The sequence below is a fragment of the Ochotona curzoniae genome, unplaced genomic scaffold, assembly GCF_017591425.1.
Source record: "Ochotona curzoniae isolate NIBS_2020 unplaced genomic scaffold, NIBS_Ocur_1.0 contig_2688, whole genome shotgun sequence".
In the NCBI taxonomy this organism is placed as follows: Eukaryota; Metazoa; Chordata; class Mammalia; order Lagomorpha; family Ochotonidae; genus Ochotona; species Ochotona curzoniae.
Genome location: NW_024465553.1, coordinates 23,972,675 through 23,985,864, shown reverse-complemented (window position 1 = coordinate 23,985,864; position 13,190 = coordinate 23,972,675). Strand labels below are relative to the sequence as shown.

The 13,190-nt window shown below is 55.8% G+C and overlaps 1 protein-coding gene across 1 annotated transcript in view; it reads right to left on the bottom strand.

The window, feature by feature from the left end:
- Positions 1-13,190, bottom strand: part of SPTB (spectrin beta, erythrocytic) — a 118,631-nt gene that overhangs the window by 9,248 nt on the left and 96,193 nt on the right. Inside the window, exons 19-32 of the mRNA XM_040975440.1 lie at positions 12,411-12,557; positions 11,237-11,500; positions 10,828-11,034; positions 10,098-10,187; positions 8,569-8,847; positions 7,959-8,089; positions 7,168-7,372; positions 6,581-6,955; positions 5,885-6,129; positions 3,540-3,678; positions 2,638-2,722; positions 1,902-2,098; positions 1,627-1,676; positions 1,300-1,375 (exon numbers count right to left, since the gene is read on the bottom strand). Of these exons, the coding sequence (XP_040831374.1) occupies positions 1,300-1,375; positions 1,627-1,676; positions 1,902-2,098; positions 2,638-2,722; positions 3,540-3,678; positions 5,885-6,129; positions 6,581-6,955; positions 7,168-7,372; positions 7,959-8,089; positions 8,569-8,847; positions 10,098-10,187; positions 10,828-11,034; positions 11,237-11,500; positions 12,411-12,557 (2,490 nt within the window). The remainder of the gene's footprint in view (positions 1-1,299; positions 1,376-1,626; positions 1,677-1,901; positions 2,099-2,637; positions 2,723-3,539; positions 3,679-5,884; positions 6,130-6,580; positions 6,956-7,167; positions 7,373-7,958; positions 8,090-8,568; positions 8,848-10,097; positions 10,188-10,827; positions 11,035-11,236; positions 11,501-12,410; positions 12,558-13,190) is intronic.

Here is a 13,190-nt window from a genome sequence, read left to right as displayed (position 1 = left end):
CCAGCATCTTAAAAGGCTCCAGAGAAGCAGCAGAGGAGGCCTGGGGCGGCTGGACCAGGCTGCTCCTGCGATTGCAGGAGAGAGCCCCGTGGCTGCTCTCCGACGTAGCTTCCCCTCTTTCCCGGCCCCCAGAGACAGACTCGGGTCCAGTTAGGTTTTATTTCACACCCCACCTCCCCGTCTCCCTGGTGACGACAGGTGCTGGATGCAGGCAGCTGTGGTGCACATGTAGTTAGGCTGGCATGATGGACACGACACACAAGATGGATGGGTGTTGGAGGTCACCAAGGCATGCACACACAGAGGGAGGCAGGGCAGAAGCGCAGGTGGGGGTAGCAGGCAGGATGCAGCCCAGCCGTGTCCGTGGGTGTCAGCCCTGGGAGTTCTTCTGGTGGTGGGGGTGCTGTTGCTGCGAGGTGGGGGTGCAGCCCCAGGCCACCCTGGGAGCTTCACAAGGGAGACCCTCTGGTGGGAGCCCAGCAGTGCCCTCTGCTGGACTGGTGTAGCACATCAGGTGGGGGACGGGCTAATATCTGGGCCCTGCAGCCCAGGATGAACTGGCCGTCCCGTTCCTGTGCATTCCTCTGCAGTGGCTGGTGCACTACCCCGGACACTTCCACACGGCACCCCGAGGTTCAGATCAGCTCTCCAGGGTCAGGGTGGGGAGAAGCCATGCCAGCCACATGCTGATATGCCTGCCTCGAACCATCCTGGCTGCAGCTTCCTGGAGGCTGACTGCACTGACCACATGGGATCCTACGGGCACCTGTGCCAACCAGGCAAGGAGCCCACGTTCTGGGCCTTTCCAAACAGACCCTCCTTTATTTTGGGGAAGGATGGGCACCTGTCCCCGAAGTCCTGGATTCTCCCCTTGGAACCTGCTCCTCGTCCAAACTCGCTCACCCCCCAGGCCTTCAGGTCAGGCTGTGGGAAGTGAGCAGCTCTCAGTATGGGAGGAGGAATCCCCATTCAACTGGCAGTTGCGTGGGCGGGCAGGCCGGAATGGGGTGTGTACAGTGTGGAGGAGGGAGAAAAGGGACGGCTCACCTGGGTGAAGTGTGCCCCCTGGTGTGCAAAAGGTGATGTGTTTATACAACAAAATTTATTCGACTAGATAAAAGCACGCTAACTGGGAACCCTGGGGAGCTCCCAGCTGGGAGGGAGGAGAGGAGGAATTCCAAGGAGAGAAGCAGCGTGATGAGCTGTCCTAGCCCTCCCAACTCCCGGCTGGGCCTAGAAATGGTGACCGGGCTCTGGGATCAGCGACTCCATGGAACTATAAAGTGACATGAAACTGACCGGAGACGTTCTCTCGGTGGCCGCGCGGTGGGGAACGCGGGGCTCCCCTGCCGTCTCGCCTTCCTCCTCTTGAGGCCTGAGGAATGAGACACAGCCTCTTTTTAACAAGTGGCACCTGTTAGGCTCGGGGAGCTGGGACGTTTATGAGAAATATGGCAGATGGGACAAGATTGTGGAGGTGATCCCACCCGGCCTTCCTGAGCTGGGTCTCCAGCTCAGCATGACTTGGGGGGGAACAGAAGCCCCTCTCATGCCAAGCTCTCACCCCTCTGGGCAGATGACCCAGGTGGGAGAAGTGAGCTATGCCCAGCTACCGCCACCACTCACCCAGTTTCCTCTGCAGGTGGCTCCAGGGTCTCTTGCTCCTTAAGTTCAAGCTGGGAAAGGAAGAGGCCAGGGCATCAGAATAAGCTCAGAGTGGAGCCCTCCTTTATGTCCAGCCCATTTGGGAGGTCGCCCTGCAGGGTCCAGCCCTGTCTTTTACATTCTTAGGCCAGTGTTTCCCAACCTGCCCAGTCTCTCACCACCGCAAGCACTGCTCCCTGGTCTAGTGGTCCCACCCTATGTGGTCTCCCAGCCTCCCTGCACCGGTGCCAGCTCACCAAGGTCGGTTGCTTCAGGGCAGCGAAGCGTGGCTCCCAGCTGCGGGTGGAGTACTCAAAAGCCTCATGCCGCCTCATGAGCTTCTCCACGCTGTCCACCGTGTGGCCAAAGTCTCGGCTGGCCAGGTAGGGTTCCTGGGCGATGAGCCATGCCTCGGCCACAGAGGCGTCCCTCGAGAACTGGCATACGTTGAGCCCTGCCATGAGAATGTTCTTTCCATAGAGCTCCAGTGGGAGCCAAGCTCGGCTCAGTACATGGCCAGGAGGCTGCCTCCCACCCTGCCCCTAACGGTGGGAATGTCCCTCATGTGCTGCCCTGAGCCTCACACAGGGGATGTGGAATAGGAGTTCCACTTGGAAAACCACATTTGGTAGAACAATTTCCATTCTGACCACAGGCCTAGGTGGGATGCATCCCTTGTAAAGAGAGCTGGCTCTCGGCTGTCTCACAGCCACAGGGACTGGTCCAGCTGGGCACACAGCGCTTACCTGGGCAGCCAGCTGTTCTGCACCTCTACTAAGTCGAGCTGCAGGACAGAGCTTCTGCACCCAACAGGTGGCATGCACGAAAGCCTCCCCTGACCACAGCCCTGCAGCCCGTGGAAGAGCAGAGGAGCAGGCATGCCAGCTACCAGAAGGGGGCTTCTGGCTGCATGTGCCCCTGGGTGTCCTGGGCCTTTTCTCCACCCAGCCCACCACATGGCATCGTTCTCCTGGTCCCCCAGCCCATACTCACACATGCTCAGCCGCTCTGCCCTGCTCTCCCACTTCTCATTCATCTCTTCCTTCTTGGACATGACTTGCTGCAGTTTCTTACTGATCTGGGGGTAGGGGAGGGGAAAAGCTCAGGGCTTGGAGACCCCAGCCCAGGGCAGGGCAGCCTGCACACAGACCACATGTTCACATGGCCCCAGTCCTAACCCTGCTAATTTTTTTTAAAAAGATTTATTGGGGGCTGGTGCCATGGCATAGCAGGTAGTGCCACTGTCTGCGGTACCTGCATCCCATATGGGCACTAGTTAGAGTCCTGACTGCTTCATTTCCAATCCAGCTTCTTGATACTGTGCCCGGAAAAGCAGCAGAGGATACACCTGCATGGGAGACCTGGATGGAGCTCCTGGCACAAGATTGGCCCAGCTCTGGCTACTGTGGCCATTTGGGGAATGAACCAGTGGATGGAAGATCTGTCTCTAACTCTGCCATTTGAGTAAAATCTTTATATTGATTTAAAAGCCAAGGAGAGAGAATCTTCCATTGCTGGTTTACTCCCCAGAAGACAGGTTGCAAGGGGCAGAAGCCCCATGGAAGTCTTGCATGTGAGCACCAGGGGCCCTAACACTGCAGCCATTCTTTCCTGCTTTCTCAGGCACATCAGTAGGGAGGTGGGTCAGAAGTGGAGCAGCCATGACTAGAACTGTGGCTGCAACATGGGATGCCAGCCTTACAGGGGACTTAGCCTGCTGGGTCACAGTGCTGGCTCCCCTTGGCCCTTTAGTGACCAGAATCAGCCATGTCAAGGCATTCCCATGTGTGCTCGCTGGGGAGGGTCTGAGCATGCTGGCAGCACTGACCCCCCGAAGCTGCCTGGGTGGCACAGGCAGTGGAGGGGCCTCGCCTCTGCCCCGCGGGCCCCCTCACCTCCTCCGAGGCCTGGTGCTGCCGTTGTAGCAGGGACTCGCCGAGCTCCTGGCAGGCACTGAAGTTTTTGCTCCGGGTCTCAATCTCCGCCTTGATGCCCTGGTGGTACTTGATGAGCAGCTCCACGGAGGACACGTCCCTGGAGGGGAGGGCAGGAGCAGGAAGGCCGCTTTGGGACAAGGACACTCCGGGCCCTTCAGGCAGCCCAGCCCTAGCAGGTGCACCAATGCCCCGGTCTGTGCTGCTAGTCAGTGGTCAGGCATGAGCAGAGGCTGCAGAGACCCCAAAAGAAGGCCAGGGGATTCGAGAAAGTTCATGAAACTTTTTTGTTGAAAGTTCAGGTTTTCGAAAAGTTCATGGAAAATGCCATCCAAAGATCAGTTTACTCTGGTGCAATACAGTTTGAAATTCAAACACATAAAAGACTTGCAGAAAGTTCATACAAAATCTGTTCTGTGAAAACACTATGCATAGATCACTAATTTTTTTTTTTTTGGCACCAAAATCAAATTATTTACTGATTTTTAAATATACTTGGCAGAGTGAGTGTTTCTACTTGCTGGTTACATTTGAAACTTTTAAAGATGCATTTATTTTTATTGGAAATTCAGATTTACAGAGAGGACAAACAGATCTTCCATCTGTTGGTTCACTTCCCAAATAACCCCAACAGTTAGAGCTGAGCTGATCCGAAACCAGGAGCCAAGAGCTTTTGGGTACCCCGACATGGAAGCAGGGTCCCAAGGCTTTGGGCCATCTTCAACTGCTTTCCCAGGCCACAAGCAGGGAGCTGGATGGGAAGTGGAGCAGCTGGGACACGAACTGACACCCATATGGTATCCTGGCACATGCAAGGTAAGGATTTGAGCCACTAGGCTATTGTGCCAGGCTTTATATTTGAAATATTTTAAAACATTTTTCATTTCATTTGAAAGATTCTATTCTTGGGTTCATTCCCCAAATGCTTTACAAATAGCTGGGTCTGAGGCAGCCCAAAGTGCCTTGTACACAGTCTGGAGTGGATGGCAGGGACCCAAGTACTTGAGCCATCATTTCCTGTCTCTCAGACACATTAGCAGGGAGCTGGCTCAGGAGTGAAGACTGAACTCAATCTCGGGCACCTGCACATGCTCAGTGGAGCTTTAGCGTGCTGTGCCACAATGTGTGGCTCTTTTTTTCCTTAAAGTTTATTTATTTGAAAGACAAAGTTATAGAGTGAAAATCTTTCGCCCATTGGCTCACTCCCGACATGGCTGCAATGGCTGGAATTGGGCTGGTCTGAAGCCAGGAACTACTTCTGGGTCCCCCACGTGGGTGCAGGGGTGCAAGGACTTGATCCATCCTGTACACCTTCTTAGGCACACCTGTAGGATCGGAAATGGAGGAGCTGAGATTTGAACCGGTATCCATATGGGACACCCATGCTGCAGGCAGCAGCGTACCCACTGTTCCATGCACCAGCCCCTTGCTGGTTGTATTTTTAATTCAACTTTTCCATGAACTTTCAGAAGTATCCTCATACAGAAGTGAATATATTACAAACCAGACTGGTATACTTTAAATGGGTGAAGTATGTCTCCACTAAAGATACTAAAAATACAACTGTGGGGCTAGGCGCAGTAGCTCAGCAGCTAAAGTCCTCGCCTTGCATGCACTGGGATCTCATATGGACACTGGTTCTAATCCTGGCGACCCTGCTTCCCATCCAGCTCCTGCTTGTGGCCTGGGAAAGAGCTAAGGATGGCCCAAAGCTTTGGGACCCTGCTTCCATGTCTGGCTTCAGATCGGTGCAGCTCCAGCCATTGTGGCCGCTTGGGGAATGAAGCATCAGACGGAAGATCTTTCTGTCTCCTCCTCTTCCCTGTATATCCGAGTTTGCAATAAAAATAAGTAAATCTTTAAAAAAAAAAATGCAGCTTTTAGTACAGGTACCTTCAGGCAAACAGATTGAGAAGGGCCAGTGGCAGCTGCTAACCCAACAGGAAGTGGGCTGAGGGCCCACACACCTGACCCCACCTTTGGGCTTCATCCTGAGCCCTCCCGCCCCAGGGATGGCAGAAGAGCCTTCAGCCTTGGACGTGCCCACCCTTGGAGCTGTGATCATGACCCACATGGGGAAATGTAAATGATAGATGCCTTCCTCCCATCCTTCCTCCAAGATGGTCAGTCCTCCCAGTGGGAGCTGAGCTGCTCCATCTCTGCTCAGACACCACCTAGATGCAGCTGCAAGCCGCAGGTATGCCTACGGATTTCCAGTGCCTCCGACAGTCAACCCTGTTCCCTCCAGGGAGGTGCCCAGGGCGGTCCCCTATGACTGCCAGCCCCATTAAAAGCTGCTCCCTCACCTGGGCTTCTCCTGGGTCTCCATCTGCCGGATGATGCTCTCCATCCAGGAGAGGAGGTCCCGGACCATGCTGAAGAAGCGGAATTTGTCTGCCGTGTCTACCAGCTGTGTTCGACGCCCAGCACAGGCATCGAGCAGTGCCTGCCACGCAGCAGACACCTCCTGCTCCTTGTTCTGGATGGCATCTGCCTTCTCCCCGGCGTACGCCATCTGCAGGCGGGCAGCCACATCCTGGAACTGCTGCACCTGTGGACAGGCAACACCACGCATTCTTCCCTGCACGGAGGTAGGTGTGTCATTCTCACACCCAGAGGGGAGCTGAGCTCTGCTGGGAGTCGGCGCTCCGGCCTCCCTCCCAGCAGGTGCTCCTCCCAGGAGAGTGTGCTTTTGGCATGTTTCAGACTATGTGTAGGATTCGAACTACTCAGAAGCACAGTAAAGAATCTGTGTGTTAGGTTCTGTTGTACACATTTCCCATTCTCCAATCTTTACAACCACTTCTTGGAATACTTCAAAGGCATTTCAAACATTTTGTAGAAACTGCAGAATTAAAAGAAAAGCTTATTTCAGTGCAAAAATGTTGAAATCAATGCACAGTGTTTTCACACTTTTTCTATAAACTTCCCATATCCTTCCCTTCTGGAAACCAGGGGAGCCCGCACGCCAGGTGCCAGGGGCCAAGGGCACAGGCACTTACCTGTACCCCCAGCAGGCTGAGCTCCCGCTCGAAGGCCGTGTGCACCCGGTGGAAGGACTCGGCGGAGCTGGCATCCAGCCCCACGTCTGCGGGCAGCTCGCGGTGCTTCTCGTCTATGAGGCCGAGGATCTCGGTGCCCGTGTAGAAATAGCGGTGCAGGTCGTGTGAGGCGGCCAGCAGCTGCATACGTGTGTCGATCAGCTCCAGCAGGTCAGCCCACATCTCGTTGAGCCCGTCCTTCCACTCGGCGATGGTGGCCGCCTCGCTGTGGCCCGCGTCGATGAGCCGCTCGATGATGGCGTTCACGTTGTCCACCCGCTCCTGTCCAATCATCCCCGTCTCTCGGGCAAAGTCCCGGAACTTGTCCCGGAGCAGCTGCACGTGGGACAGACAGAAAGGGCTTGAGAGGGGACATAGGGTCGCAGGGAGGTAGAGAGGTGTCACCCCATTCCCTTCGGAGGCAACTCCCTGCCACGGCCCCAGCACAGCGAGGGTCTCTGTAAGGGTGGCTGGGGTCTGTATGGTGTGGCTGCCTGAGGTTATCCCATCAGTGGGAGATGGCGGAAGTGGAAACTTTGGCTACTCACAGTGACGTGGTCAAAGTCCTGCCCCATTTCCGGAGAGGATGCCACCTGCTCCTTCTCGGCGATCCACTGCTCCAAGTCGTCCGCCTCCCTCTTCAGCTGGAACAAGTGGTACATGTTCTCTAGCTTGCGCTTCCGCTCCTCCGCCATGTCCTTTAGGCCCGCGTAGTGCTTGTCCACCTGGCCCTGCAGCCTGATGATCTGTTCCCTGGAAGGCAGGCCCACGGAGGCCTCAGAGCCTGTGACTTACCGGGTACCCTGTTCCCCCTGCCCAGTGCAGGGGTGAGGAGTGGGGGAAGGCAGGCACCCTTAGGTCATGCCCAGCCCATGGACACCCTAAAGGTAGGACCAGGAATAAGGGGGAGGAGGCTGGGGAGCCTGGCCCAGGGAGCCCCCATGTATGCCAAACATTCAGCCCAACAGTTCTAATGGGTGTAGGTGACAAGGGTTCCACCTTCACTCCCTCCCACAGACCGATATTACTGAGACACAGTGAGGTCCTAGAGAATCTTCCAGAAATTACAATGAAATTCTTCCTCCACACCTCACAGCAGCTTCTGAAGCTGCAAATGTTCCAAATCTCTCTGTTCATCGAAAAAGCAGTGGGCAGTTGGGCAGTTCGCCCTTCTGGTCTCTGAGCTCTTTGGCCAAGGGGACCTCTGTTGGCCCCATGTGAAGTTACACAAATCCAAGGCATGAAACGGATCTGGGTTTTGTCAAAACACTCTTCTTTTGGGATACGGGCCTGTGGGGAGGTCCCTCTCCTGCCGGGTTGGCCTGGGAGGCACACGCACCCCTCGGGGTGCCCAGCGGACAGCAGGCCCTGGGCACGGCCAGCCAGCTGCTTGATGTTGCGCCCATATTCCTCCACAGCACGCTGCTGCCGCAGGTGCCGTTTAAGCATCACGATGGCACCTTCTTCATCCTAAGAGGAAGAGGACGGACGTCAGGGCACCACCGAGCCTAGTCATGCTCCCTTCCTTGCCGAGGGACAGTCCAGTTCCAGTTCCCTTCCTGCTACTCTGCTTCCCCAAGACCACCCACACCCCACCTTCTTCTTTGGGGGGGTCTCCCACAGTCGTAGCAGATGTTCACCCTCCCTTCTGGGTCCCTGTCTGTTCCCCATAAACACCTCCTGGGTCACTCCAGGTTCGAACTCCCCTCTTGCACCCCTCCCACTGCAGCTCATTAGTCTAGAAGACCTGGCTGAGACAGTAAGGGGTTAAGGTACCCCTTGGCCTGTGGTATAGCATACATGCCAACAGGGTATGCTCAAGATACCTAGGAAAAGAAATTCTGGGGGCTCCTGGAACATCCACATCCCGCTTGCACGCCTGGACCTAAGGCACCCCGACTGCCCGCCCAGCTCGCTCAGGAACAGCAGCCCCTGCTGCGCATACACACCTCTGGGGTCTCATCGGAGATGACATACAGTTCCTGCTCACTGATCCAGGCCTCGGCCTCACCCGCGTCCAGGTAGTACTGCTGGGCCTCGTGGGCGTCGCGCAGGCGCTGCAGCCGCCCCGCCGCTGCCTGCTGGAGCTTATCCCATGAGCCCTGCAGGTGGCCCAGGCGCTCCTCGATGTCCTGGCACTCGATCTCTGCTGCCTCCACCAGCTGGTGCCCACGCTGCAGCACGTCCTCAATGCGAGGTGCGTGGCCCAGGATCTCGTTCTGCAGCGTCTGAGGACAGGAAGGGAGTGGGTAGGGGTGCTCTCAGGGCCAGGGTCTTCCAACCAGGCCAGAGAGGCTGTGTCTGCCAGCGGCAGGGGCAGGTCTCGCACCCCCAGTGTTCCCCACCCCTCCCACCAGAGCAGAGAGGGTGATGGCGACAGAACTGCCAATGACCCTTCCTTTTCTGTACCCCTTGGGTGTTGTTGGATGTTCAGTGTCCCCCCCAAGGGCCTATGTGTTCAAGGTCATAGGGGACCCTGAAGTTTCATGTCAATGGCACTGGGAGGGTGCCAATGCAATCTGCTTGTGCTGATTTGGGAAGTGGGTACTGGGTTGCTAAGGCAGAGCCCTTGTGGTTAAGTCCTGGGGACTTCCTGGAAGGTAGTGGGCTCCCCCTCTGGCTGGTTTTGTGTTTCTCAGATCTTTTGTGAACTGTGTATTACTTTTTGGGTCAAAATGGTCACCCTGGTGGTGGACGCCTTCATCGTCTAGAGGCCCTTACGCATGCGTTATTCACTGCCTTGGTTCTTGCTGCTCACGTGTGGGCTCTCAGGGTCTTCATATCTTACTTTCTCCTTTTCTACAATTTCTCCCATGGTCTTTAGAAACTTCTAGAAGTCAGGGGTGAGCATGGGCATATAAACCATACATGAGTTAGCAACACCCAGAGATCACAAGACAAGGTGGCACCTTCTACTCAGAATCTTGGTTTTGGCGATTTCTCGCAGTCTCTGCAACCAATGTTGTCCTGAGAGCTTATGACCTCTGCAAGGCATCCTAAAAAGACATTTCTCTTTGCTTTTAAACAATTGCCTTCTAGCCTCTGTGCTGGGTGCGTATCCACGGTACATTCCCACTGCCTTCATCCATTCAAAAGACATATTCTCATGTCTCATCTAGGTACCAGACCCTGTTCTGGGTACCAGGGACAGTATAGAAACAAGAGCAGCAAAACCTCATGTCTTCAGAAAGCTTGTGGTCTAGTAGAGGCACGAGAAGATAAGCACGAAAATAAGAGTGTAAGTTTGGGCCTTCCTCCCTGGGTGCTGGAAGGAAAACACCACCATAGGAGGAAGAATGGCTGCTGAGGAGAGTCAGGAAGGGCCTCAAAGCGCAGGCCTGGCACAGGAATCCGTGGACTCTAGGGCTTGGTCCTCTGAGCCAGTGTCAGCTGTGGTTGTCTTGGGGAGAGGGGGCCACACACTGGCAGGGAAGCAGCGAGCAGGTGTGTGGGGCTGGGCAGGCAAGGCAGGACTCACCTGGTTCTTCTTAATAAACAGCTGCACGGTTTGCAGATTAGTGCCATAGTCGGGCGACTGGGCCAAAGGCAGCCTCTCCTCCACCCAGAGCTGCAGAGACCAGAAGGCAAAGGTAAACAGACAGCCTGGCCCCTTCTCCCCCTCAAGCACTCACTGTGGCCCTTCTCTCAAGTGGTTGCAACAGCCAGGGTTGGGCCAAGCTGGAAATCAGGGCTTGGAACCCCATCCTGGTTTCCCATGTGAATGGCAGGAGCCCAAGCACTTGGGCCATCTCCTACTGCCTTCCTAGAGGATGAGCAGGGGGCAGGATGGGAAGTAGAGCCACTGGGAGTCAAACTGGCACTGACAGAGATAGTATCCTGGCATTTCAAGCAGCAGCGTAACATGCTACACCGCCATGCCTGCCATCACCCCACTGGGGTTTTGTCTCCAGTTTTCAGATTATGATATTTTGATGCTTTAGACTAAGGTTCCACATAACGTGCCTGCAGCTGCATGGTGGCAAAGTCAGTACCTGTTGTCATCTGTACCAGCAGGTGATCAGGGAGTAGCCACTCAATAGATACCAGCTTCGCTTTTCTACTTGATGCAATCATCAAGCAATCCCATGAGATAAGGGGCCGAGGGGAGCAGTCATCTGCTGTTAAGAATCGCTTTGGACAGCAGCCAGCTTCCCTGCCAGCAGCTGGTGACTCAACCCGCGGGGACCTCCCTACACGCATGTACATACCGTCTCGTCCTCCAAGTCCCGGCTGATTTGCAGCTTGGCTCTGGATGATTCCAGCTGCTTCTTCCTCCTTCCCAGGGGCTCCAGCAGGTCCAGGAACCGCTTCTCGATGCTCAAGTCTGCCTCTCCGCCTTCCTCTCCCAGCGAGGGCACCTGGGCCAGCAGCTCCCCCAGTTCCTCCTTGCGCACGTTCACTTGATCTTCCACTCGCTGACACATACGAGGGTGGCCATCAGCACTGACCTGGGCACCTGGGCAGCCCTGCCGTGCTCCCTTTCCCCAAGGCTCTGGTTGAGCTCAGACTCCTTGGAGGGGTCTCCCTGAAGACCCCCGCCCATCCCTCCCTTGCTTGAAGCCTTCAGGTTTGTGCCCTGATGGCCCTCTGGATCCCGAACATGCCCAATTCACATGCCTTCAGCTTAGCCAGCATCCGGTTAACACTGGTCAAGTCCTTGCCCGGGTCGTCGGATCGCAGCTGGTCCTCCATGGCATTGATCCACTTGTTGAGGTCGGCGTGGGTCTGCAGGCGCAGGTCCGAGCTCCGGGCAGCCGAAAGCAGTTGAGTCTTCTCCTTGGTGGTGGCCTGCAGCTTGTCCCAGAGCTGGTGCACGTCTTCCAGCCTCTGAGACACCAGCTCTGCAAACTGGGGCTTCTCTTCTATTAACTGCTTCCCTTCCTGGAGTGGGGAGGGCTCAGGTTAGAAGACAGCACAGCCTCTGGGGACCTGGGGGAGGGGAAGTGGACCTCAGGCTACATGGGGCTCCCTGCTGGGCAGTTGGGAAGAAGAGTCTAACAGCTCTGGTTGGGAGTGGACTGGGAGGTGCACAGGACGCAGAGCAGGGAGAGCAGTGTTTGGGGCAGACTCTGGGAGGCCAAGCGAGTACAGCAGCATCCTCAAGGTCCAGCAGGCACAACGAAGGGCAGTCTCTTGGAGAGCCCACCTTCATAACTTGCCAGGTGCTGGTCTCTGGGTGCTTAGTGCTCAGTATCCCATGGGGTAAGTGCTGTGAGCACGGTCATCCTTAGTCACAGACGAAGACATGGAGCACAGGAATCAGGCTGGATCCTGAGGCCCCACCTCCACCTGCTTGGTGGCATGGCCTCCATTGCTCTGGACTGTGGGAAAGCCCTGGCCCCGCAGCTCGGAGGGGGCCACCCCCTGGCAGTTTTGTTCATTGGAATGGTGAGGGCTCAAGACACTCTTGGAACATGCTGACCAGTTCATGCATTCCTTGTACCGCAGGTGGGACAGGACTGAAGTCTCAGCAAGGATAACGGGAGACAGATATCCCTTGTCCTGACCCGGGCTGGAAAAGCCCCGACGAGGCTGTGCCCTGTGTTGTGGACTGTCCACACACATACAAGTGATCCCAAAGAGGCCCCAGTTGTGACTCCACAAGAGGGACTGTATCAGGAGCTCTGAAGGTTTGGCTACTATTTGGGTGAAGTGCTACTGTTTAAGGCCAAGGGCTACACGCTGTGGGCATCATCTGGACCCCCTCTGATCCCAAGGCGGTGCAGGGGGCGCTCCCCTTCAGAGGGACTGAGCCAGAGCAGAGCCCCCATCACCCGTGAGCCTCTCATACAGCGTCAATGTTGTCTAGCCACCCCTGGTGGGAAGCCAGCTCCTCCATAAACATCTGGTGCTTCAGCCACTTGTTGTGAAGGTTGCGGGCTTCGTCATAGGACACGTCCTGGGACGTCAGCAGCTTGTCATTGATCCACAGGGTAATCTGTGGGAAGAAAAAAAGCGAGTCTGACCACTTTTGCACATGTCTCTCTGGCTGGGCAGGACCCGCTGGCCAATCTGATTGCAGAAGGAGGGAGGGGGCAGGAGCTAGTGTCTCACAGAAGAGAATCCATGAACTTGGGATGCCTCGGTTCCGGCACGAACAACCCAACGTGACCACCTCACCCCAAGGCTACCACGTGGGCACAAGCATATTTTCCCACTAGGTTGTGTGCCATGTGACATCACGGGTAATTTCATGTGTCGTCCACACTGCTGGAACTGAGGCAAGGGTGTGGTGTATGGGACAAACTCCATGACTGTTTACTGAAATGGGCAGATAAACTATTGTCAGGTGGGGTGAGAAAACATTAATAAACAGAGAAGATGTTACTTGAGGAATAAGTCCAGGGCAGACAGCAAGCCAGTGTTTCTGGGACATCCTGGCACCGGCTCAAACCTGGTCCGGGTCAGTGTCAGTGTCAAGGCAGAGGAAAACACTGTGTGGTGAGGGGAGTGCTGTGAAGACGTGGCATCAGACGGCTGGAGGAGCCCAGGGTGGGAGCTCAGGTGTGCTGAAATCAGTGGCTGTCTGCCTGGGAGGCACGGCTAAGTGCTGCTTCCTCTACCTCTTTAA